Source organism: Labeo rohita, chromosome 10 (assembly GCF_022985175.1).
Source record: "Labeo rohita strain BAU-BD-2019 chromosome 10, IGBB_LRoh.1.0, whole genome shotgun sequence".
Taxonomy (NCBI): domain Eukaryota; kingdom Metazoa; phylum Chordata; class Actinopteri; order Cypriniformes; family Cyprinidae; genus Labeo; species Labeo rohita.
In genome coordinates, this window is record NC_066878.1 from 19517278 (window position 1) to 19544081 (window position 26804).

The following is a 26804-nucleotide window of genomic DNA, read 5'->3' on the forward strand; positions in this document are numbered from 1 at the left end:
GTGTGAAATAAGCAATGATAAAAGACACGCAACAAAATGCTTTTTTAAGTATTTTATATTTTTTAAAATAAATAGTTTATATTTTATTTTGTTTTATAGTCACAATAAATCCGTAACTTATAATTATGTAATTAGTTAATTTGACGTAATTTAAGTTTAGAATTAAATTATTTTTATTTGAACACTTTTTTAAGTGACAGGTTTTGATAAATAAAACCACAGGCTTTTTTTATTATTCTTATATATTAGATGTTTACACATTTATGCAAGACAAACGGATTGGTTCACTAATTCTTAATAATTTTGCCTAAAATAAATTTGCCTAAAAAGAATTCGCCCTTAAACCGACTGAAAATGTCATTATATATTAATTAGCACATTATTTACATAAACATAACACTACACAAATCACTACTCGTGCATGAAGTTCCAAAAATCAAAAGTTTCCGCTAAACTTTTATTTTGAAAAAACAAAAGAAAAAGCTTCTGTAGTTTCAGTCTTCACTGACTCTAATAGAGTTGGCTTAGCTGGCTGACAGCAGAGTCTTCTTTATCATTTTCCAGTTAAACTTTTTTTGTTTATGGATATATGGATCATTTTGTGTACTGATCAGTAACAGACAGTTGAACTGATTGCTTTCGCAATGGGTGGGAAGAAGAAGAAGTCGGCAGCAGCTCCCACGAGTGTGCACCCGGCTGCTGCTGCTGTGAACGCAACTAATGCAGCCACTGAATCTACCGGCAAAAAACAGCAGAGACCAAACAATGACAAATCAACCTCGAAGGAAAACAAAACTAGAGGTCAGACTTCATTTTAAAGGTTTAATTGTTTCTAATGTGCAAAAAGAAACATTATGAAATTAAATATGACAATATACGAATCTAAATGTAATGACATTTCTACCTATTTGACTTCAGATGTACAGTGCAATGTAATAATCAATGACTTATTATGCAGTAGGTGTTGCACATGTTTCATGTCTTGACAGTTTGTCTGCAAATGTCTTTAATATTTGATCTTTTTTCTTGTAGCTCCCAAAACATATAGTCTTAACACTAACGCACAGACTGACACTAGTGTGTCTGATAAATCAATTCTGAAGGTAAGTCTGACATTAAAGGTGTCATAAATGATTTTCCTTGATTTAGTGTGCTGTGAAGAAATGAAAATCCACTCATTTAAAAATGTCATTTGTTAAAACTGATCTACATAATGCACAAATATACACTAACATATAAAAGTTTGGGTCTATAAGATATATATACACTACCAGACATACGTTTTTGAACAGTAAGATTTTTTACATTTTTTAAAGAAGTCTCTTTGGCTCACCAAGCCTGTATATATTTGACCCAAAGTCACAGCAAAAGCAGTGATATTGTGAAATATTTTTACTATTTAAAAAAACTGCTTTCTATTTGAATATATTTTAAAATGTAATTTATTTCTGTGATCAAAACTGAATTTTCAGCATCATTACTCTAGTCTTCAGTGTCCTTGATCCTTCAGAAATCAATTGTAAAAATGAATACTTTTATTTAGCAAGGATGCTGGAAAGTAAAAAGTGACGATAAAGACATTTGTAATGTTACAAAAGATTTCAGATTTCAGAAAAATGCAGTTCATCTGAGCTTTATTTATCAAAGAAACCTGAAAATTTTTTACTCAGCTGTTTTCTACATTAATAATAATAATAATAGTAATAATAATAATAATAAATGTTTTTTGAGCAGCAAATATTAGAATGATTTCTGAAGGATTATGTGACTGGAGTAATGATGATAAAAATTACACTTTCAAATATGCTGAAATAGAAAACAAATATTTAAAAATGTTACTGTTTTTGCTGTACTTTGGATCAAATAAATGCTGGCTTGGTGAGAAGAAGAGACTTAAAATCATTAAAAAAACATTAAAATCTTACTGTTCAAAAACTTTTGATTCACAGTGTAATTTTAATAAATTATTATTTTTATTTAGCAAGGACTCATTCAATTTTTTAAAAAAGTGACCGTAAAGACATTTTATAATGTTACTTTCTATTCATCAAAAAATCCTGAACAAAATGTTGGAAAATTCAGTTTTTACGTTGATAACAGTACATTTTTCTTGAACAGCAAATCATCATATAAGAATGATTTCTGAAGGATCATGTGACACTGAAAACTGGAGTAACGATGCTGAAAATTCAGCTTTGATCACAGGAATAAATTACTTTTTATGTACACTACCGTTCAAAAGTTTGGGGTCAGTACATTTTTATTGTTTCTTTTCTGTTTTTTTTTTTTTTTTAAGAAATTAATACTTTTATTCACCAAGGATGTATTCAGTTAATAATTAAAAGTTTATTAAAAGTTAATAATAAATAATTTACATTGTTATAAAATACTTATATTTTGAATAAACACTGTACTTTTTAAATTTGTTATTCATGAAAGAATCCTGAAAAAAAAAAAATTACAGGTTCCAAAAAATATTTGGCAACACAACTGTTGATATTATCCAACATTGATCATTCTAATAATAAATCCGCATATTAGAATGATTTCTGAAGGATCATGTGACACTTAAGACTGGAGTAACAGCTGATAAAAATTCAGCTTTTCATCACAGGAATAAATTCTATTTTAAAGTATGTTAAAATAAAAAACATTATTTTATATTGTAAAAACATTTTGCAATATTACTGTGTTTTTTTTCTATATTTTTAATCAAATAAACGCAGCCTTGATGAGCATAAGAGACTTCTTTAAAGACTATTACAAGTCTCACTGACCCCAAACTTTTGAATGGTAGTGTATATTAAAATAGAAAACCATCATTTTAAATTGTAATAATATTTCACAGTATTTATATTTATACTGTATTTTTAATTAAATAAATGCAGCCTTTTTAAGCAGAAGAGGGCATTTCGAGACATAAAAAAAGTCCTTTAAATTTTGAGCATTTGTAGAAAATATTAACGTCTTTTATTGACAGTATTAGTCTATGCTTTGCAGTACTCATTTTTTTTTTTTTTTGTGCATGTCTGAAGGTTGTTATCCAACCAGAACTGGAGAAGAAGGTAATCAAGTTGATTAATGAGTACAGACAAGAACATGCTGATAAAGGACCAATATCTGGGAGACTCACCTCCAAAAAGTTGCTGGTAATTCTTTTTTCATTTCATCTATAATTGCAAAAAAATAAACACTATTTTTTATTTATTTATAATCTACAAATACAGTTGAAACCAGAAGTTTACATACGTCTTGCAGAATCTGCAAAATGTTAATTATTTTACCAAAATGCATGTTATTTTTTTTATTTAGTACTGACCTGAATAAGAAATTTCACATAAAAGACATTTACATATAGTGCACAAGAGAAAATAGTTGAGTTTTTAAAAATGACCCCGTTCAAAAGTTCACATACACTTGATTTTTAATACCGTGTTGTTGCTTGAACGATCCATTGTTTTTTGTTTAGTGATAGTTGTTCATGAGTCCCTTGTTTGTCCTGAACAGTTAAACTGCTGCTGTTCTTCAGAAAAATCCTTCAGGACCCACAAATTCTTTGGTTTTTCAGCATTTTTGTGTATTTGAACCCTTTCCAACAATGACTGTATGATTTTGAGATCCATCTTTTCACACTGAGGACAACTGAGGGACTCATATGAAACTATTACAGAAGGTTCAAACGCTCACTGATGCTCCAGAAGGAAAAACGATGCATTAAGAGCCGGGGGTGAAAACTTTTAAATTTGAAGATCAGGGTAAACTTAACTTGTTGTTTTGTCTTCTGGGAAACATGTAAATATCTTCTGTAGCTTCTGAAGGGCAGTACTAAATGAAAAAAATATGATATTTAGGTAATATAAGAAAAATTTACACATCCTTATTCCGTTCAAAAGTTTTCACCCCCCGGCTCTTAATGCATTGTGTTTCCTTCTGGAGCATCAGTGAGTGTTTAAACCTTCTGTAATAGTTGCATATGAGTCCCTCAGTTGTCCTCAGTGTGAAAAGATGGATCTCAAAATCATACAGTCATTGTTGGAAAGGGTTCAAAAACAGTTTTGTGGGACCTGAAGGATTTTTCTGAAGAACAGCAGACAGTTTAACTGTACAGGACAAACAAGGGACTCATGAACAACTATCACTAAACAAACAAAAAAAAAACATCTGTGGATAATTCATGTAACAACACAGTGTTAAGAATCAAGTGTATGTAAACTTTTGAAAAGGGTCATTTTTATAAATTCAACTATTATTTTCTCGTGTCAATTATATGTAAGCGTCTTATATGTGAAATATCTTATTCAGGTCAGTACTAAATAAAAAAAATAACATACTGTTTGTTAATCCCTTTTTATTTTGGTACAATAATTAACATTTTGCAGATTCTGCAAGGTGTATGTAAACTTCTGGTTTCAACTGTATCTAAAAAACACCCATCATATATTGTTTGGCAGGATTTGTATACAGCCTTGCAGAAGTTCCAGTTTAAGACCGAGCACATCGAGGAGGCCATGAAGAGCAGTATGCTGTACGGAGGCGATCTGCACTCGGCGCTCGACTGGCTCTGTCTGAATCTCAGAGACGGTAAAAGGTTCAGATTGTAGTCAGAAATCTACGTTCTGCTCTTCAAACATAAACTCTGGTTTTGATTTTTGCTTTTCCATAATTAAAGATGAGCTTCCGGAGGGATTCAGCCAAAAGATGCAGGAGGAGAAACAAAAGTCTCGACCCAAGTTCCAGCTTCCTAAAGAGGACGAGAAACAAACGGCGACCAAGAAAGAAGCGCCTAAAGAAGAGGAGAAACCAAAGGCAAAGGGGTCTTAAAGTGTCATGAGAATCATTTTCCTTACTATTTTGAGATTTAAAAAAAGCTCAAAAATGTTTTATTTTCTGACAGACGTCTGTAAAAGACAACGGTGACAGTATGAAGGAGTGGATACTGCGTTACGCAGAACAGTCTGAAGATCAGAGCAGTGAAGAAGATGAAAACCAAGACTCAAGTGTGTTTAACCCGGAGCTGGAGGAGAAGTTTGACCCTGTGAGTTTTACTCTGGTCTGCTTTCCACATTATGACGCTATTACATCAGCAGCTTCCCGTAAGTTTTCACACTCTTCCTGCAGAATGACAGATACCTGCTGCTGACCGCTCAGCTGTATGATGCCAAGGAGATGGCCGCAGAGTCTAAAGCCAAGAAAGACAAGTTGGGACAGAGGACAGCACAAGATCGGATCAGAGTCATCCAGCAAGGTGTCTGCAGTGTTTTCTACCCTTTTTAGGGTATTTGTTCTTTTCAAAGAATGTGAGAAAATGTTACCATTAACTTGTTTATTAACAGTGTTTGTTTACATTACAGAAATGAAATCTTTGGAGAGTCATCCAATGTTTAACTCAGCGATCAAAGTTAAAGACACTCCTAAAGAGGAAAAGAAGCCAGTTGCACTCACTGATGGCAAGGAGGAACTTAACTTTAACCTGTTTGAGCAAGCAGACGCACCACCAGCAGAAAAAAGTAAGAGAATTTCTGTATAATCATATCATTACAATGTATCATTTTTTTTATTTTTTTTTTTTATGATGCTCAATTTCAGTTTATGATATTTATGATATATATGTCGCTTTGTTTCTTTACGTTATTTTATGCTAAGTTATGCTATTTTTTAATTATTATTATTATTATACTGTTTGTGGTTTATTTTGCATGATTTTGTTTATTTATTTTTCATTTTATTTTGTTATTTAATTTTTTCACTTTTTTCTATATTATTTAAATTTTATGCTATTTTCAGTTGACTTTGTGTTATTTTGTTTTATGTTTCTTGTTTTATTTTTTTTTATATGTGTTTACACATTTGTGTAACTTGTTTTCCTTTTTTCTTTTTCTTTTTTTAAATTATATTTTAATACGATTTTATTTTTTATTATATGCTATTGTGTGTGTTGGGTTTTATTTATATTTTATTTTGGTACTTTATATTTTTGTACTTTATGTTCTTGTTATTTTAAGGTATTTTTGTATTGTTTATGTTGTTTTGTGCTATGCTGTGCTGTTTTATGTTTCATTATACTGTGATATTTTACATGATTATTTTGTTTTTGTTTTATTTTGTGCTATGTTATACTATTTTATGTTTTGTTATATTGTGATATTTTACATTATTTTGTTTTATGTTATTTTACATAATTTTATTTTTTATTTGAGTGTATATTTGCTATATTTTAATATTTTAATTTTTCTTTCACTTTTTTTCCTTTGTTGTTATCTTTAGTTTTGGTATTTTTTTTTTTTTTTTTTTAATTTTATTTTATGTTGTTTTTCAATTTATTTCATGTTGTTTTTTATTTTATTTTGTTCCATTTTTTTTTCATTTTGTTTTATTTTATTTTATTTAATTTGTTGTTTTATTTCATGTTATTTTACTTTATTTTATTTAATGTTATTATGTTTTTTATTTTATTTCAGATTTTATTTTATTTCATGTTGTTTTATTCATGTTATCTTTTCAATTTATTTCATGTTATTTTTTTCATTTCATTTCATGTTATTTTACTTTATTTATTTCATGTTATTTTGCTTTATTTTACTTCATGCCTTTTTATTTCATTTTATTAATTTTATTTTATTTAATGTTATTTAAGTTTATTTCATGTAATTTTATTTCATTTTTTTATTTTATTTCATGTTATTTAATTTAAATTAATTTTATTGTATTTCATTTTACTTTTTAATTAATTTAATTTCATTTCATATAAATTAATTTAAATTAATTTCATTCTTTTTTGTTTTATTTTATTGCCCATTTAGTTTGTTGCCAGATATTATTATTTTTTATTTTTTTTATGTCTGACAGTGATTTTTAACTCAATCTTGTCATTGTTGATGCTCTAGCTGAGAAAAAGAAGAAAGAGCCCAAAGACATTCGTAATTTTGACTACACATCAAGGAGCTGGACTGGCAAGTCGCCAAAACAGTTTCTGATTGATTGGGTCAGGAAGAACCTCCCGAAGAGTCCTCCACCATCCTTTAATAAAGTTGCAGTCGGTAGATACTGGAAATGCAAGTATGTTGCATTAAAATTGCATCATGATTCTGAGTGTATATTGAATGCAGATTTGAGTGTCTGGTTATGTGTCATTCCTGTCAGAGTTCGTATTCAGAGGCCCAATGATGTTTTGGAGGTTTGTCCCACTATCCTGACTGAAGACGGCATGCAGGCCCAGCACTTAGGAGCCACGCTTGCTCTTTATAGCCTAGTCAAAGGACAGGTGAGTTTCACATAAACAACAAATAGTTGCTTGCTTTATGTATTTCATTCAATTTATCCATCCTTTGATCTCCATTAGTCGGTGCATCAGCTTCTGCCGCCCACCTACCGTGACGTGTGGCTCGAGTGGCGAGACAGCGAACAAAAAGAAGAGGAGGAAACCCGCACCGCCATCAACAAACCACGCGACCAGTTCATCGCGCGTCTGCTCACCCGCCTCAAACAACAGCAGACCCTCCAACCGCAGGCCGACCCACAGGAACGTCTTCAGGATGCTGAACCGGAAGACTCCTGGGAGAACCTGGACACGCAGGAGGACGACGAGCCCCAGCGCGGAGGAGGCCTCGTGGCGGAGGAGACGTCCCGGAGGCTGTTACTCAAGCTGCGGAGCTCAAATCTGGCTCACAGGCTGCTGGCCGAGAGGGAGCAGCTGCCCGTTTTCCAGCACCGTCAGCAGGTGCTCGAGGCTCTGCGGCGCCACCGTGTGCTGGTGATCGCCGGGGAGACGGGAAGCGGGAAGAGCACACAGATTCCTCAGTTCATCCTGGAGGAGCTCCTGGCTAACGGGGAGGCCGCACAGCCTTGCAATGTGGTGGTGACGCAACCCAGAAGGATTTCAGCCATGAGTTTGGCCAGCAGGGTGTCTCAGGAGCTGGGGAGCGAGGACGGACCGGGAAGCAAGGTTAGATCTCAGGAAGTTAACTTAGGAAATCAGCTGTTTTTTAGCTGGTTTTTGCTAAATCAGCTGATTTTAGCTGATTTTTTTTTAGCTCTTTTTTGTTAAATCTGCAGGTTTTTAGGTGTTTTTCTTTTATTGTTCTTTGTAAATCAGCTGGTTTTTAGCTGTTTTCTTCTAAACCAACTGGTTTTAGCTGTTTTTTTAAAAAATACACAGATTTTAGCTTGTTTTTGGCTATTTTTGGTAGATCCGTAGGTTTTAGCTTGTTTTATAGCTGTTTTGTTTTCTGTTCTTTGTAAATCAACTGGTTTTAGTTGGTTTTTAGCTATTTTTATTTTCTAAATCAGCTGTTTCTTAGCTGTTTTTTTTTAAATCAACTGGTTTTAGCTGATTTTTAAAAATACACAGATTTTAGCTTGTTTTTTTAGTTGTTTTATTTATTTTTTTGCTAAATCAACTGGTTTTAGCTCGTTTTGAGCTGGGGTTTTTTTCTTTAGTTTAGTTGGTTTTTTTTCAGCTTTTTTTTTTTTTTTTTTTTTTGTTCGTTGTAAATCAATTGGTTTTAGCTTGTTTTTTTAGCTGTTTTTTTTTTTTTTTTTTTTTTTTTTTTTTTTTTAGCTTTTTTGTTTTTTGTTAATCAACTGGTTTTAGCTGGTTTTTAGCTATTTTTGTTAAATTAGCTGGTTTTTGTATAATCCATAGGTTTTAGCTTGTTTTTTTTTTTAGCTGTTTTGTTTTTTGTTCTTGTAAATCCACTGGTTTTAGTTGTTTTTTTTTTTTTTAGCTGTTTTTATTTTCTAAATCAGCTGTTTCTTAGCTGTTTTTTCTAAATCAACTGGTGTTAGCTGGTTTTTAGCTGGTTTTTTTTTTTATTCCATCGGTTTTAGCTTGTTTTTTAGCAGTTTTATTTATTTATTTATTTTGTAAATCAACTGTCTTTAGCTGTTTTTTTAGTCTTGTTGGCCATTTCTTTTTTTGTTAAATCCGTTGGTTTAGCTGGGTTTTTTTTTTTTTTTTTTTTCACATTTTATTTATTTATTTTTGCTAAATCAACTGGTTTTACCTGGTTTTTGGCTGTTTTTTGTTAAATCCGCTGGTTTAGCTGGGTTTTAGCAGATTTTTTTTATTTTATTTTATTTTATTTTTTTTGCTCAATCAACTGATTTTAGCTGGTTTTTGGCTGTTTCTTGTTAAATTAGTTGTTTTTTTTGCTGTTTTTTTTTCCTAAATCAGCTGGTTTGATCTGGATTTTGGCAATTTTTTTGTTAAATCCACTTAATTTTTTTGTTAAATCCACTTAATTCAAATATTTTTTTTTTTTGCTAAACCAACTGGTTTGATCTGGTTTTTGGCCTCTCTATATGCTTATGCTAGTAATATGCTAAATATTGATAGCTAACTTCTAAAACTACTAAATTAAAACTTTGCTACTTCAAACTGAAAACCTTTGAACGTCAAACTTTTTGGCTAGGCTTTTTTAAGCCAACTTTGATCTAGTTTTTTTCAAAAATAGATGAAAAAATTCAGTTACATGCATATAATGACATGAATAAACCTCTTAATGTGCATGTTTATAATGAATGAAAATTAATTTTTGATGTTTTTAGGGTATGGGCGATTACAAATGTCAAGATTTTATTATTATTATTATTATTATTATTATTATTATTATTATTCCTTCTAATTATTGGTATGTATTTATATGAAATATTTTAACAAAACATCTTAATGTTTATAAAATTAAAACCTTATTAAGCATTTGGACACTATCCTTTATTATTATTTTTTTATTGTTATTCATATATAATATAAATATTTAAAAAAAAAACTGCTTAGTTCTGAATTAAATTATGAAATAATTTGTTATAATCCTCTATCCTCTATTCATTTATTCTAATTATTATTATTTATTTAACTGTTATATATTTTATATTATATACACGTACAGTATATCATATTTTATTTAAAAAGTAATATAATATTTGAAAAACTTTTGTCCACCAAATCAAAGTCATGACATGTTGTGCGACAACCAAAAAAAGTAAATTATAGGGAACTTATACTACATTTAATAGGAAATCAGACCATATCTATCAAGGTCTCTAAAACGTTTCAGTTAATTTGACCCCTTTTTAATTTATTTTATTTTATTTATTTAGATATTATACCTTATTATTATTATGTTTTTATATTTTTATTTATTTATTTAATTATTTATTTATATTTTTATTTTATTTTTTTATTTTTGTAAAATGTCCTGTGGTGTGACTCCCCAAAAACTTAATGATATTTAAGAATGAATAATTCATATTTTGGAACAAAAATACTGAAGTGTAAGTAAAAAAAATTGCTACATTTTTAGAGTTAATACATTTACATGTGCAAAACAAGGTCAAAAGAACTAGCGTAAGAATGACATCATGGTAGCTTAAGGAGAGACACCATAGTAATAATATCATACATTTTTTGCATTATAGAGTTCACTGTGTGGATACCAAATCCGCATGGAGAACCGCTCTGGGGAGTCCACACGCCTGCTGTACTGCACCACCGGAGTTCTGCTGCGCAAACTACAGCAGGACCGGCTGCTCAGCTCCCTCACACATATCATCGTGGACGAGGTGATGCTCACATAAATCTATGAATACACCTACAGTGTACACTTGGCCGTTTAACCTCAACATCTTGCTTCAATATTGTAGGTTCACGAGCGGAGCGTCCAGTCAGATTTCCTCCTCACCATACTAAAAGAAGTGGTTCATAAGCGCTCAGATCTGCGTTTGATATTGATGAGCGCTACAGTCGACTGTCAAAAGTTTGCCAACTACTTCAACCGCTGTCCTGTGGTCACCATACCTGGTAGAACCTTCCCTGTGGAGGCAAGATGATATGTTTCTAAATGTATACTTGCATAACTTATGTGTTATGAATTACAAATAAGCGAAATTGACAAACTGTGGTGGTAGGTGTTTCACCTGGAGGATATCGTGGAGGAGACGGGTTATGTTTTGGAGCAGGACTCGGAGTACAGTCAGAAGTTTGTGGAGGAGGAAGAGGAGGTCAGCATCAACATCACACAGAAAGGAGGAAAGACTCTTCAGCACCAGGTTGGGACAGAAATCCAGAAGAATTTCATCCATTCCAGATGATTCCTGTCTCTTATCTTTTTTGTCTTGTGTTGCGCTCAGGAGGTGATCGTGAGAGACTCTGGCTCAGGCTGGGATTTGGGCCCTGAGCTGGATCACTTCAGCAGCCGGACACGACACGTCCTGCAGTATATGAACCCTAATAAGATAAACGTGGATCTGATATTAGACCTACTGGAATACCTGGGTAATATAACACACATACTGTACTGTAAGCACAGAGTCAGCAATTATATGCACTTCCATACCATGCTAATGCAAACAGCACTTATATTTTCCTCAGAGAAATCTTCTCATTAATGGTTTTATGAATTATTAAAGCAGCTCTGGTTCTTTTCCTCAGATAAATCGCCTCAGTTTCGGGATGTGGGTGGTGCAGTTCTGATCTTCCTCCCAGGACTGGCTCATATTCAACAGCTGTACGATCTGCTGACCACCGACAAGAGGTTCAGCTCAAAGGACAGGTAACTCCAGCCTAAATTTACTTGAAAGAATAGTTCATCCAAAAAAGAAAACTTACTCTCAACATGTAGAAAAGTTTGGTTCCTCACAGGAACAGATTTAAAGAGTTGTAGCATTACAGCAGTGAATGGGTGCCGTCAGAATGAGAGTTCAAACAGCTGATAAAAACACAACAACTCCAGTCCATCACTTAATGTCTTGTGAAGTTAAAAACTGCATGTTTGTAAAAAAACAAATTCATTACGAAGACATTTTTAACTTCAAATCATTGCATAATATTGGTTTCTCCAGTGGAAAAAGTCAGATCAAGCACGGTTAACAAGTGAAAACAGTCCAAAACAGTTTAAAACAAATATGTCAGTAGATTTTGATGTGAGAGGATGCAGCGGATGGACTTTTTCCACTGGAGGAAGTGTTGTTAATAATATTATGAACTGGTATTTTGATCAAAAGTGATGGTTTAAAGTAGGGCTGTCAGTGTAATGCCTTAACTTTATTAATTAGTTATTAAAAAATAACGCGATTTAAAATATTTTAAAGCAGTTAACGCACTGGCCCCGCCCTCAGACCTGTACATCAGCTTATGTTTCATATAGTTGACTATTGACAAATATGATGCAGGGCAATAACTACACAATTGCAGTTATGTCCTAGAATTCAAGGTATTGGTGCAAAAAAATGTGTTTTGTCTCATATTTATATATATCACACGGGCAGCAACACAGCTGTGTTTAGTTTCGGAATGAATCCACATTTTGAACAAATGGTGTGAACCAAAGATTCAAACGCCCGTTCATAAAGAGAGCCATTTACTTTATCCTTGAATGAATCAGCCGTTTTAAGAATCAAATGAATAAATGAAGACATTTACCGCCACCTGCTGGCAGATTTAGTTTCTTATTTAGAGTATGATTTCATTAAAAATACTGATAATAAAAATTATTTTAAAAAAATGAAGGGATAGTTCAGCCAAAAAATGTACTCATCCTCATGTCATTTCAAACCTTTCTTCTATGGAACATAAAAGAAGGTATTTTGAAGACTGTTGGTAACAAAGCTGTTTTGCTTACCAGTGACTTTCATTGTATGAACAAAAAATACTGAGATGTTTCTCAAATGATCTTCTTTTATGTTCTGTAGTTTACGACAAAATGTTTGTATAATAAATTTTATGTTGAGTCAAATAAGATATATATTTCTAAAGCTACAATTTGTAATGTCTACTTGATACTTTCTCAGTTAACACAAGTATAGCTTTAAATAATCTTTTGTGGATATTTTCTCAGTCAAATTATTTTGCAATTAATTAGGTTAATTAATCGAAACATCATGTAATTAATTAATTAAAAAATGTAATCAACTGACAGCACTAGTTTAAAGTCAAAACACGTTAATGATGGATTTGTTTCTTATAAACACTCATCTTTATGCTTCACAAGACATTAATTGGTGGTCTGGAGTGTGGATTACGTATGGATTATTGTGACGTTTTTATCAGGTGTTTGAACTCATTCTGACGGCACCCATTCACTGCTGAGGATCCATTGGTGAACAAGTGATGTAATGCTACATTTCTCCAAATCTGTTCTGATGAAGAAACAGACTCATCTACATTTTCAGCATTTTCATTTTTGGCTGAACTATTCCTTTATCTGTAGATATTAGTCAAAGAACATGTGGTATATAATATGACGTGAACAAAAACAAAGCTTTGAGGGACCGAAATGCAACCTGGGTGTCCCTTTTAGCTGTCAAAACTTTGAAAATTAATGTTTATGATCCCGAACCACAAAACGAGTTGCACAGGTATATTTGTAGTAATAGCCAACAATGGGTCAAAATGATCATTTTTTCTTTTATGCCAAAAATCATTAGGATATTAAGTAAAAATCATGTTCCATGAAGATATTTAGTAAATTTCCTACCGTAAATATATCAAAACTTAATTTTTGATTAGTAATATGCATTGCTAAGAACGTCTTTTAGACAACTTTAAATGCATTTTTCTCAACATTTAGATTTTTTTGCACCCACAGATTCCAGATTTTCAAATAGTTGTATCTCAGCCAAATATTGTCCGTTCCGAACAAACCATACAACAGTGGAAAGCTTATTTATTCAGCTTCAGGTGATGTGTAAATCTCAATTTTAAAAAATTGACCCTTATGACTGCTTTTGTGGTCCTAGGTCACATTTTATCATTTTTGTTAAACTAAATATGGCATAAAGATTTTCCCAGTTATTTTTTTTTTTATTCAATAGTGTGTTTGTTTTTATGTAGATACAAGCTGGTTGCCCTCCACTCCACACTTTCATCTCAGGACCAGTCTACTGCGTTTACAGTGCCCCCTCCTGGAGTGAGAAAGGTACTGCAATTTATTAATGTTTTAAAGGGATAGTCCACCCAATAATGAAAATTGTGATTATTTACTCACCCTCATGTCGTTCCAAATCTGTATGCGTTTCTTACTTATGTTGAACACAAAAGAAGATTTCTATAGTAGGGAAGGAAACTATGGAAGTCAATGGAGACCATCAACTGTTTAATTACCAGCTTTCTTCAAAATATCTTCTTTTGTGTTCAACATAAGAAATTCATACAGGTTTGGAATGACATGAGGATGAGTAAATGATGACAAAATTTAATTTTTTGGGCGAACTATCCCTTTAATAGCAAACTACATACTACTTTTCCTATTTCTGCAGGATATAATACGTACAGTATATACCATTCTCACATCTTCATATTCTCTTTAAGATCGTTTTGTCCACAAACATCGCTGAGACTGGTGTCACCATTCCTGACGTGGTGTTTGTCATTGACGCAGGAAGAACAAAAGAGAATCGGTGAGCCGGGCCTGAACATATCTGATCATATATATTATTTGTGTATGATCTAATGGTTTTGAATGTTAGCGCTTATATTCTGTTTGTGGTTTCAGGTATCATGAAAGCAGTCAGATGAGCTCTCTGGTGGAGACGTTTGTGAGTAAAGCCAGCGCCCTGCAGAGGCAGGGGAGGGCAGGACGTGTTCGAGAGGGCTTCTGTTTCCGCCTTTACCCCAAATTTAGGTACCACACCACTGAGGTGCTTTATAGATTGTGGCAAATACAATACTAACCATTAATGCTGATACGCAACCAAAAATATTTTAGATGTTTATTTGTCATAAATTAAAGGGATAGTTCACCCAAAAATGAAAATCCTGTGATTAATTACTCTCCCTCATGTTGTTCCAAACCCGTAAGAGATTTGTTCAACTATGAAACACAAATTAAGGTATTTTTGGTTAAACTGCTTTCTGACCCTGCATAGACAGCAATGCAACTGACACGCTCAAGTCCCAAAAAGGGTAGTAAGAACATTGTTAAAATACTCTGTGTGACATCAGTGGTTCAACTGTAATTTTATGAAGCTACGAGAATAGTTTTTGTGCAAAAAATGTATTCAATAATTCTTCTTTTATGTGTCAGTCGTCAACGTGCGTTCATAAGAGAACCATGACACATAATCAGTGGTGTATAAAGTATCTAAAAGTCATACTTCAGTAAAAGTAGAGATATCTTACCAGAAAATGCTTTGGTAGAAGTTGAAGTCACTGTTTAGAATATTACTTGAGTAAAAGTCTTATTTTTTTTTTTATCTTAAACATACTTGATTGGTATTGAAAGTAAAAGTAGAAGTAAATGCAAAATGAAGAAGCAGCAAATAAATATATATAAAGTGTTCATACACAGCTTAAGTAGTTTTAACTCTTTCTTCCACTTTTTGGATAAGAATAAGAAGCACTTCATCCTGTACTTAGTGTCTTTCATTCCAACATAAGAAAACATAAGGAATCTGCATATGAAATAGCATTTAGATGTATTTACACAGTAGATGTATCTCAGAGGGGACATGGATGCGTTTAAACTGCAGTTACAGATGCATAAATGGGCGTAATGTTTTGTTTTTAACATAAAATGTTGAATACTGATATTTGAAATAATTTAAAGGAGAAGTCCACTTCCAGAACAACAGTTCACAAATAAGGTACTCACCCCCTTGTCATCCAAGATGTTCATGTCTTTCTGTCTTCAGTCGTGAAGAAATTATGGTTTTTGAGGAAAACATTCCAGGATTTTTCTCCATATAATGGACTTCATTGGTGCTCCGATTTTGAACTTCCAAAATGTAGCTAAACGATCCCCGCCGAGGAAGAAGGGTCTTATCTAGCAAAACGATCGTTAATTTTTTCGTAAAATAAACATTTGTATACTTTTTAAGCACAAAAGCATGTGTAGCACAGCCTTTGAGATGCCCGTTGATGACGCTACGTACTACTGAATCACGTCGAAAGGTCATGGGGAACTACAGATCCAGTGTTCACAAAGCGAACGTGCAAAGACTAAGAAAGTGCAAGTAAGTCAAACGCTGTTTACAAACCAAAAGATACAACAATGTTGGATGATTCTGAGGTTGTAGGAGAAAATAAGATGAGTATTAAGAGTATTTTGACATACTCTACCTCTTTGAGCCGGAGTACACAGATGATGAACTTAGACGTGATTCGTAGTAGTGATGGGGAGTTCGGATCATTTTACCGACTCGGACCTTTGAGTCTCGTTCAGCAAAATGAGCAAATCTTTTTTTCGAGTCATTTTGTTCATTTTAGCAAAATATAATTAAAATGTTACGTGTTGCTTCCCTAACACATCTACTGCTTACACAAACGTTGATCACACTACAAACAAGACAAAACTATAATGCTATTAGAAAAAGAAAAGATTTATTAATCGTTTACCTGGGTCTTTAGTCTATGATTCGCTCACCTCACCTCTTAAGTTTTCGGGTTTGAGTCGTTCGTTCATCTTATGGGGCCGTCACATGATGAACGAACAACTCGAAAAACCCGAAGACTCGAAACAGATGAACTAATTGCAGCACAGAACCTGATAGGATGTTGTGCATGTGCGACTGAACGAATCACTCCCCGAGACGACTCGTTCTTCCCGAGTCACATTAAAGATTCATTCAAATGAACGAATCATTCAAGAACGACCCATCACTAATTCATAGCATCGTGGACGCGCATCCCAGAGCCTGTGCTACACCAGCTTTTGTGCTTAAAAAGTATACAAATTTTTATTTTTCGAAATAAATTACCGATCGTTTCGCTAGATAAGACCCTTCTTCCTCGGCTGGGATCATTTAGAGCCATTTAAAGCGGCATTTAAACTACATTTTGAAAGTTCAAAATCGGGGCACCAATGAAGTCCATTATACGGAGAAAAATCCTGAAATGTTTTCCTCAAAAACCATAATTTCTTCACAACTGAAGACAGAAAGACATGAACATCTTGGATGAAAAGGGGGTGAGTAAATTATTTGCAAATTGTTGTTCTAGAAGCGGACTTCTCTCGTTTAAGACACAAAACAAATAGTCAAAATGTGAAATTAAAACCGCCAGTAGGTGGCAGTAAGTGACTGTTAATGAATGAGTCATTGAGATTCAACTGATTCATTCAAACGTCTGATTCATTCAGAACAAAGCATTTGACTGTTAATGAGTGAATCACTGAATCATTTTTAATCAACCGATTTGTTCAAAAAGCTGATTAATTAAATAAGTAAACACCGACCGTTGCTCAGAGACGCAAAACAGTTCTGTGATCTTTGTTTGGAACGATTTTCATTTGCAAGATTAAGCAAAAACAAGCAATATTATGTCTAAAATGTAAGTCACTTATTGCTTTACTGAACTATGAGTATTAAATGTGTTATCATGCTGAAATCTGCAGGAAAACGGTAGGCTACTCTTTGTGTGATCGATTAAGTTAACTATATTATTAATTAACTACATATTTTATAAATATAAAAAGCTTACAGAAGCATTTTTACCGTTTACAATTTCAAATGCTTAGAATTTGGAGTTTTAACAGACTAATAAATCAAAGTGTGTGCACTCTGTGTGTGATTTGAATCGCACCTACTTGGTAATGTCAGATCGCACATCATTACAACAACACTTACCATAATATTTTAGTGATGTTGTATATGGCACACCCCACCCAACTTGTTTGCACATTAGCAACTGATCCGTCAAACCTGCTTTCCTGCAGTCAGTGATCTTCTGACTTCTGACTGTTTTGTAGTAAGTAACGAATATGCTTCGGGGAAATGTATCGGAGTAAAAGTATACATTTTAATTAGCAGATGTAGTGGAGTAAAAGTAAAAGTAAAAGTTGGCTGAAAAATAAAAACTCAAGTAAAGTACAGATACTCCCAAAAAATACTTAAGTACTGTAATGAAGTATTATTGCATTACCGCTGCGCATAATATTATAAAATGGATAGATCTCTAAATTCTGATTTATATGCATTTTATATATGTATAATGTACATACCGCACATGACTGTTTTTCCCACAACAGATTTGAGAGCTTCATCGATTACTCCATTCCTGAGATTCTCAGAGTGCCTTTGGAGGAGCTTTGCCTTCATATTATGTTAAGTACCATCTTTTGTCTTTTAAAACTACATTACTGTTAAAGTTTGTGGTTGATAAGATATTGGAATGCTTTTTGAAAGAATTCTCAGTTTGAGCTGTATTTATTTGATCGAAAACAATACTATTGTGAAATATTTTTACTGTTTTAAATAACTAGTTTTCTATTTAATATATTTTAAAATGTAATTTATTCCTTTGACGCAAAGCTGAATTTTCAGCATCGTTACTCCAATCTTCAATGTCAAATGATCCTTCAGAAATCATTCTAATATGCTGATTTGATGCTTAAGAAACGTCAGACATAATTTTTTAGCATTGAAAACAGTTGTGCTTCATATTTGTTTTCTGGTTGAGCTGTGTGTGTGTGTGAGTAGAACTGAAAATATTTATTTTTGGGGTAATGATAAATAAGTGTGTCCGAGATAAGGAGGATAAATCTTTTTAAAAAATATACATAGTTAAAAAATTGTTCTGTGCTTTTAAAAATGTATTTTTGTTGGTTTCATACATTTTAAAAACAAACAAACAAACAAACAAAAAGACATCATTTATACCAAAAAAAAATATTTTAGATTAATGTCTCTAAAATGTTATGTGGTGTAGCCATCCAGAGTTATTTATTAAATACTTACTTGTTTAAGTCTTAAGTAATTTTGTTACATGCTTTTGTAATTTTTATTATTATCTTATTTAGATTTTAGTAATGTTTTAGTAATTTAGTACTTATTTACATGTCTAATTTTCTTATAATAATTATATTTATTTCAGCTTGATATATATATATATATATATATATATATATATATATATATATATATATAAAACAAACATTTCGTTTTATTTCATTTTAATTAATAGTTAGGTATTTTTACATGCTTTTGTTATTTATTTATTTATTTTTTATTTCCATATAGCTTTATTTACTTATTCTGATTTCACTTTTTGTTTTACTACCTTACTTTTTTTGTGCTACTGTAGTACTTATTTAAAATATATATTTGTATGTATGTTATTTGTAGATGTATAATATAAACTCAGCTGTTTTTTATATATTTTTTTATTTTATTTCAGCTTTATTTCAATTAACTAAAACAATCTTTGTTATTTTTAGATTGCATTTTAGATTGATTTTTAGATTTATTTTGTCCATCAAGTGAAAATAAAGGGTTTTTTTTCCTTAGATCTTGAATACACATTTTTTTCAAACATATTTGTTCAGATAAAATGTCAAAAATATGTTATAAAGTATTGTGTTTTTAAAAAATTAGGGTACACCACACCTACTTTTACATCTTTGTTTATTTTTCCAAATATTAATAAAATGAAAACTAAAATTCAGACAAATACACTTAGTAAATTTTCATCTCTGTCACAAAAATATACATTTTTTTTTAATGTACACTACAAGATTTTTTTTTTATGTTTTGTAAAAGAAGTCTCTTCTGCTCACCAAGCCTGCATTTATTTGATCCAAAGTACAGCAAAATCAGTACAATTTTGAAACATTTTTACAATTTAAAATAACTGTTTTCTATTTGAATATATTTTAAAATGTAATTTATTCCTTTGATCAAAGCTGAATTTTCAGCATCATTACTCCAGTCACATTCAAAAGTCAATGTGCTTCATATTTGTCTGAAAACTGTGATCTTTTTTTTTTTTTTTTTTTTTAATCTTTGAATAGAAAGTTCAAAACAACTTTTGGTAGTGTACACAAAGCATTTTTTTTTCCATTAGTAATACCCAGACTTCTGTCACCTCTCTCTGTGTGTGAACAGAAGTGTGAATATGGTTCTCCAGAGGATTTCCTGTGTCGAGCTCTCGACGCGCCTCAGCAGCAAGCTGTGTGTAACGCTGTCGGTCTGCTGAGAAAGATCGGCGCCTGTCAGCAAGACAGCTACACCCTCACGCCTCTCGGCCATCATTTGGCCGCCCTTCCTGTCAACGTCAAGATTGGCAAAATGCTCATCTTCGGTGCCATTTTTGGCTGCCTAGAACCTATTGTGAGCGTTTAACATCATGTTTTCACATTCCTGTCATAGTTTCTCACCCACATGTTGTTCTAAGCACATTGAAAGATGTATTGAGCAACTCTGAGACATCTTTTGTGCATAATATAGCAAATCTCTATTTGTTTTTTAATACTCAGGCCATCATTGCAGCAGCCATGTCTGAGAAGTCGCCTTTTGTTACTCCTATGAGCAGAAAGGAGGAGGCCAACCTGGCTAAATCAGCTCTAGCAGTCGCGAACTCTGATCACATGACCATCTACAACGCTTACCTTGGGTAATCACACATGCTTAACAGAATACTGTATGGCGGTACGTGTAGAAAGGAAGTGAAACCGTTGTAATGAAGTTACTGTTGACAGGTGGAAAAGCTCGCGGAGTGAGGGAATGCGTGCTGAGATGGCCTACTGTCGGAGACACTTCCTGAACCGCACCGCTCTCATGACCATTGAGGTAACATCCTCTTACAGCTCCTGACACACTTGCTGATGCATTAGCGGAGTCATGATGATCTGACGAATAATGGCTTTCCTGCTTGAATTTGCATTGGTTGAGCTGCGTGTGTGAATAGAATTGAACATGTTTATTTTAGGTGATGATAAATATGTGTGTCCGAGATGAAGAGGAGAAATCTTTCAAAAAATATGCACAGTTAAAAAATTAAAAAAAAAAAAAAAAAATATTTAAAAAACATTTATATCGTTTATACCAAAATAGTAGTTTTAGCAATTTAGTTACATGCTTTTGTAATAGTTTTTGTTTGTTTGTTTTTCTAGATTAATTTTGATTTTACTAGTATTTTAGTATTTAGTAACTTATTTACATTTCTAATTTTCATCTAATATTTATTTTTATTTCAGCTTTTTTTTGCTTTCCCAAGACAGTTTTTCTTAGTTTAGTTAATATTAACATTAATTATCCATCACTTGAAAAATAATACCATTTAAATTAATTATTATTAATTAACTAATTCATTTAAATTAATGATTTAAATTTAAGTAATAAATGATTATACCTTAAATACACATTTTTGAAGTTTTAAAATACATTTTTCCAGGTAAAAAGTGTTGTTGAATAACAGAATGAATCTCACAGTATTTGAGTCATGAACCATAATAATGTTGTTTATTTTATACCATCAAAAATTTGATTAACTTCTCTAATTTATATCTGTTTATGTACTAATATATATATGGTAACATATATATATACAGGGCTCAATGCTAAGGTTTTTTTCTGTGGTTCAGTGGTTTAAATTTTTACTTGCCCAAAGTTTTCACAAAAAAAAAAAATAGTTGCTGTTATCATTGTTTTTGGCCCATGTTATCTCATATTTTAATAAATAAGCTTATATGACATCAAACTTTTTCATACCAGTTAAATTGTTGATTACAATTTTGATACCATAGCAACAATACTAGCCTAACAAATATAAATTTCAACCAACGTTTGTTCAAAAATTATTTTATTATTAGTTCATTAAAAATGAAAAGATGCAGACGGACTGAAGGAGCTCAAACTCAGTCTTTGTCAGCAGGTGGCGCTTATGGAATAACATTGATACTATGTTTACTTGGTTACCACTGTAAACAAAGCAGCGCCGTGCTTGTGAACGCTACTTTAAATGCATTATACAGAGGCAAATGAAAAGAAAACGCCATGTAAACTTTTATTAAAACAGTCAGTTCATCTCAGAGATACATTCATATAAACCCCCGTTTTATTATTTAGGATAATATGTCCAATATTTGGCGCATTGTGAACCGTCGCCTTGCTCTGCCTGCTAAGTTACAGTATTTTTTCCACTTTGCGTTCGTCTTCAGCGACTCTGGCCTCTGTTAAAGGAGAAGTCCACTTCCAAAACAAAGATTCACATATAATGTACTCATCCAAGATGTTCATCTTTCTTTCTTCAGTCGTAAAGAAGTTCAGTCGTTTTTGATCTTCTTTGCATGTTCACTTTGCAAAGACTGGGTCGGTACTTCTGCAGTGATGTAGGATGATTTTGAAATGATTTTTGAAGTTGAGGGAGAAAATATGATTGGAGTTTTTCCCCATACCCTAACTGTCTTGAGCCAGAATACACAAAGTTCAGGCAGAGCAAGACAAGACAAGCGTTTGACATTAAAAAGTATTTAAATTGTATTTTTTTAAAATGAAAATAACCGATCGTTTCGCTAGATAAGACCGTTCTTTCTCGACTGGGATCATTTACAGCTGCATCTGGGATCGTTTGAAGCTGCATTTAAACTGCATTTTGGAAGTTCAAACCCGTATGTGTATGTATGTATATATATATATACATTTAGTAGTTTATATTACATCTAGTAGTTTAGTTAATGGCTTTAATTTTAATTAGTAGTTAATTAATAAAAATTAATAATTACTAGTTTAATTTATAGGTTTTGTTATATTTTTTCTTTTATTATTATTATTATTATTTTTTATATTTCTGTACAGCTTTATTTACTTATTCTGATTTCACTTTTTGTTTACTATTTTATTACTCCCTTTTGTACTACGTGAACTACTTCAGTACTTATTTCAAGTATATATTTACATATCTAATCTTCATCTGTTAGTTATATTTTGTTTTATTTCAGTTTTATTTCAAATGAACTGAAACAATCTTTTTTTTTTATTTAGTTTATCCATCAAGTAGTTTTTTTTCCTTAGACCTTGAATTGTGTATTTTTCAAACATAATTGTTCAGATAAAATGTCAGAAATGTGTGTTATTATTTCCTGTTTTGTGTTTTTGAAACACACAACTTTTTCAAATTTTCAGATTTTTCCAAATACGAATAAAATTGAAAACTTAATTGGGTATTTTTTTTATAATCTTCAGACAGATACACCTTGTAACTTTTTATCTTTGTAACAAATATATCAAAATTTATTGAATTAATTCACAAAATAAGATGTGTTCAAGTAAATGTACATTACCAGTCAAAAGATTTTTTATGTTTTTTTTTTAAAGAAGTGTCTTCTGCTCACCAAACCTGCATTTTTTTTTTATCCGAAGTACAGCAAAAACAGTAACATTTTGAAATATTTTTAAAATAACTGTCTTCTTTTTGAATATATTTTAAAATATAATTTATTCCTGTGATTTCAAAGCTGAATTTTTAGCATCATTTGTTATTATGATGATGAAAATGAGTAGAGTAGAATGAGTAGAATTTTTTTCAAGTTTCTTTGACTTAAAAAGTTCAGAAGAACAGCATTTATCTGAAATAGAAATCTTTTGTAACATTACAAATGTCTTTATCATCACGTTTAATCAATTTAAACCATCCTTGCTAAATAAAAGTATTAATTTCTATAATTTCTTTCCCCAAAAAAATATCTGTTACAAAAGCTTTTTATTTCAGATAAATGATGATCTTTGGATCTTTCTATTCATTAAAGAATCCTGGAACAAAATGTACTCAACTGTTTTAATTATTGATGATGATGATAATAATAATACATATTTTTTGAACAGCAAATCAGCATATTAGAATGATTTCTGAAAGATCATGTGACTTTGAAGACTGAAGTAATGATGCTAAAAATTCAGCTTTGATCACAGGAATAAATTACATTTTAAAATATATTCACATAGAAAGCACTTATTTTAAATAAGCGCAAATATTTCACAATATTTTGGATCAAATAAATGCAGGTTTGGTGAGCAGAAGAAAATTCTTCAAAAAACATTAAAAATCTTACTGTTCAAAAACTTTTGACTGGTAGTGTAGGTTTTTTTAGATGCATTTTTGAATAACTAGAGGCATCACTTTAAACCGACCCTTAACCATCTTGTATTTAACTCCTTCCTCAGGACGTGAAGCAGGAGCTCATTCGGATGGTGGAGCAGGCTGGTTTCGTTGCCTCCAAGCCCGGCCGAACACCTCGCTCTCGGCCCAGCGCTGAACCCAAAGCTCTCGGCTCGCTCTCCAAGCAGGACGTCTCCGTTCTCAAGGCCGTGTTGACTGCGGGTCTGTACGACAGCGTGGGCCGCATCCTCTGCACCCCCTCTCTGGACATTCAGGAGCGGGTGGCGTGTGTGGTTGAGACGGCTCAGGGAAAGGCCCACGTTCACTTCTCCTCAGTCAATCGATACCTACAGACCCACGGTTGGCTGCTCTTTCAGGAAAAAGTGTGTTTAATATGTTACTGTGACCTTTTGTGACATTTTTGTCTCAAAATACCTTGATCATTCATACATATGTAATTTGAACCACTATTTTCTCGTCTTGCCTACAGGTGAAATACACAAAGGTGTTTCTAAGAGACACCACGTTGATCTCTCCTTTATCAATGCTGCTGTTTGGCGGAGATATTGACGTGCAGCACAGGGACAGACTCATCTCTCTGGATGGATGGATCTATTTCCAGGTATGGGAAGGTTTTTGTATTTGTGTCTTGTTTGGCATTGATTATCAATGCATGGTTAGTTGCCTGATTTGCATTGATCGCTTCATTGGCAAAAAGAAAATGGTTGTCAAACTGTAAGGTATCTAATAATAGTGTACACTGTTCCATATCCCATCAGGCCCCAGTCAGAATTGGCGTGATCTTCAAACACCTTCGTAAACTGATGGACTCCCTCCTGGAGAGGAAATTGGCCAACCCCAAAATGAATTTGGAAGGTAACTTATTGAATAAATCTATTTTATTTTTTAATTTAATTATTTAATTTAATTTAATTTATGTTATTATTATTATTATTATTTATTTATTTTTATTTTATTTTATATATTTGTAGAATAAGGAGGCAGTCTTTCTGTTGTGAACGCACATATCATGCCTTTTGTTTTTTTTCCTCTTCAGATGAAAAGACCATACAGATCATCACAGAACTGATCAAGTCAGAAAACCTGCTCTAAGGAAGTGCCTGTTTGTATTCAATCATGACTTACTAAAATGGTGAGAAACCTCACTGAGGGATGAGAATGTAAATTATATTGCCAAACCATAATAAAAATATTTTAAGACAGAGGTTTGTGGTATTCTTTAAAGCTATTATCATAATAGAACGAACAGGGTGTTTTTTTTTTTTTACTTCGTCGGTTGGAATGCAGACAAACAATCTTGTGGTACTAATGTAATTGTTTTGTTATTGATTAAAGTGAATGCAATCTCAAATTATGGTCTTGTAAATGTAACATTTAAATTGTATAACTGTTTAAGATTCATATCTCAAGTCTGACACATAATTATTATAGATGAATAAAAGACATTAAAAGTTCATTTGGGTAATGTCTCTGACACAGTGGACTTTGAGAATGGAATCTTATTCATATTAGTTAGCACAAAAAAGGCCACAAAAAGCAATTATGTTTTAGAGTAATAATGGTAGTCTGCTCTTTTAAAGATGAAATTGTATAACATGCATTATGGTTCCAAATGAATGTCTGTCTGTCTGTTCTAAAAGCCTGAAACTGTATAATCAATACGTACATTTGTGTACTTCCTGACAAAACCATCAACAACATGGTGGTTTCTAGAAGGGAAATGTCTTTGACCACACATTACTCAGTGCTCTGTGTATTATTGATTCACCACTAGAATAGACTAGAGTAGAATAGAATAGAACTAAATCTACTTAAAAATGTTGGTAATTGAAATAAAGCTTACAAGATGAAAATATATTGAATGAAATATAAATATATGTAGCTGAAAAAATGTTAACAACTTAAAAATGTTGCGTTGGTAAATAAATTACATTTAACATTTTTAGTATTCATGTTTGAAGTACTAAAAAGCTAAGTAAAATTAGAAAGCTAAATAAAAATATTTTAAAATAATCAAAAACTTACAAAAAGTTTAAAAAGCATGTAACAAATTTAATAAACGTGAACAAACAAATTAAAATTCGATTGAACGTGAAAACTGAAAAAATACAAACAAAAGCATCTACAAATTTTAATTAAAACTATAATAGTATATTAATAATTAACTTAATTAAACTTAATAATAAACTTTTCCTCAACTCATCAATGTTTTATTTATTTGACAGTTAGATGTGTTAGATAATTCTATCATATAAAGGCTAAAATTATCTCACATCCAATTATTTTAAAATATTTTACATATGCACATATTTTCAATATTTTGCTTAGCTTTTTAGTACTCCAAACATATAAATATTAGATGAAAAAACTTTAGCTTAAAAATGTTGCCTTGGTAACTAAATTACATTTATTTTTTAATATATATTTCATTTTATTAGCTTTATTTAAATTACCGAAACTTTTTTTTTTAACTTTATTGCAGTTAACAATAACAGCACTGAAAGATACTTTATTTTATAATACAGCCACCACAAAACATATCACCCTGGTGGCTGTATAAGATTTGTTCTGTTCTGTTCTGTTCTATTCTATTCTATTCTATTCTATTCTAGTCTGTTCTATTCTATTCAACGACTATTCAATAAACAATATACAGCTACCAGGGTGACACAAAACTAATCGCCCTGCTGGCTGTATGTTACTTGTTGAATTCAATTCAGTTCTATTCTATTCTATTCTATTCGACAAATAATATACAGCCAGCAGGTAGCTGTATATTATTTATTGAATAGTTGTTGAATCGAATAGAATAGAATAGAATAGAATAGAATTGAATTGAATAAAACAAATCATATACAGTCACCAGGATGATAGGTTTTGTGGTGGCTGTATTATTTGCTGAATAGAACAGAACAGAATAGAATAGAATAGAACAAATCATATACAGCCACCAGGGTGATACGTTTTGTGATGGCTG

At 31.9% G+C, this 26804-nt stretch overlaps 1 protein-coding gene across 1 annotated transcript; it reads left to right on the top strand.

Annotated features, from left to right (window-relative positions):
* The first annotated feature begins 498 nt into the window (after positions 1–498).
* On the top strand, positions 499–25074 carry dhx29 (DEAH (Asp-Glu-Ala-His) box polypeptide 29). The gene is made up of 27 exons (XM_051121685.1): positions 499–801; positions 1033–1103; positions 3036–3149; positions 4452–4581; positions 4670–4806; positions 4895–5035; positions 5119–5245; positions 5352–5507; positions 6885–7056; positions 7141–7261; positions 7340–7942; positions 10417–10560; positions 10642–10818; positions 10906–11046; positions 11128–11272; positions 11429–11549; positions 13829–13913; positions 14306–14394; positions 14490–14618; positions 17961–18035; positions 19815–20040; positions 20187–20323; positions 20409–20499; positions 23872–24189; positions 24297–24428; positions 24586–24682; positions 24864–25074. Exons 1-27 carry the CDS (start codon positions 645–647, stop codon positions 24917–24919), a joined length of 4092 nt encoding a protein of 1363 aa, XP_050977642.1. The 5' UTR covers positions 499–644; the 3' UTR covers positions 24920–25074.
* The last annotated feature ends 1730 nt before the right edge of the window (positions 25075–26804 follow it).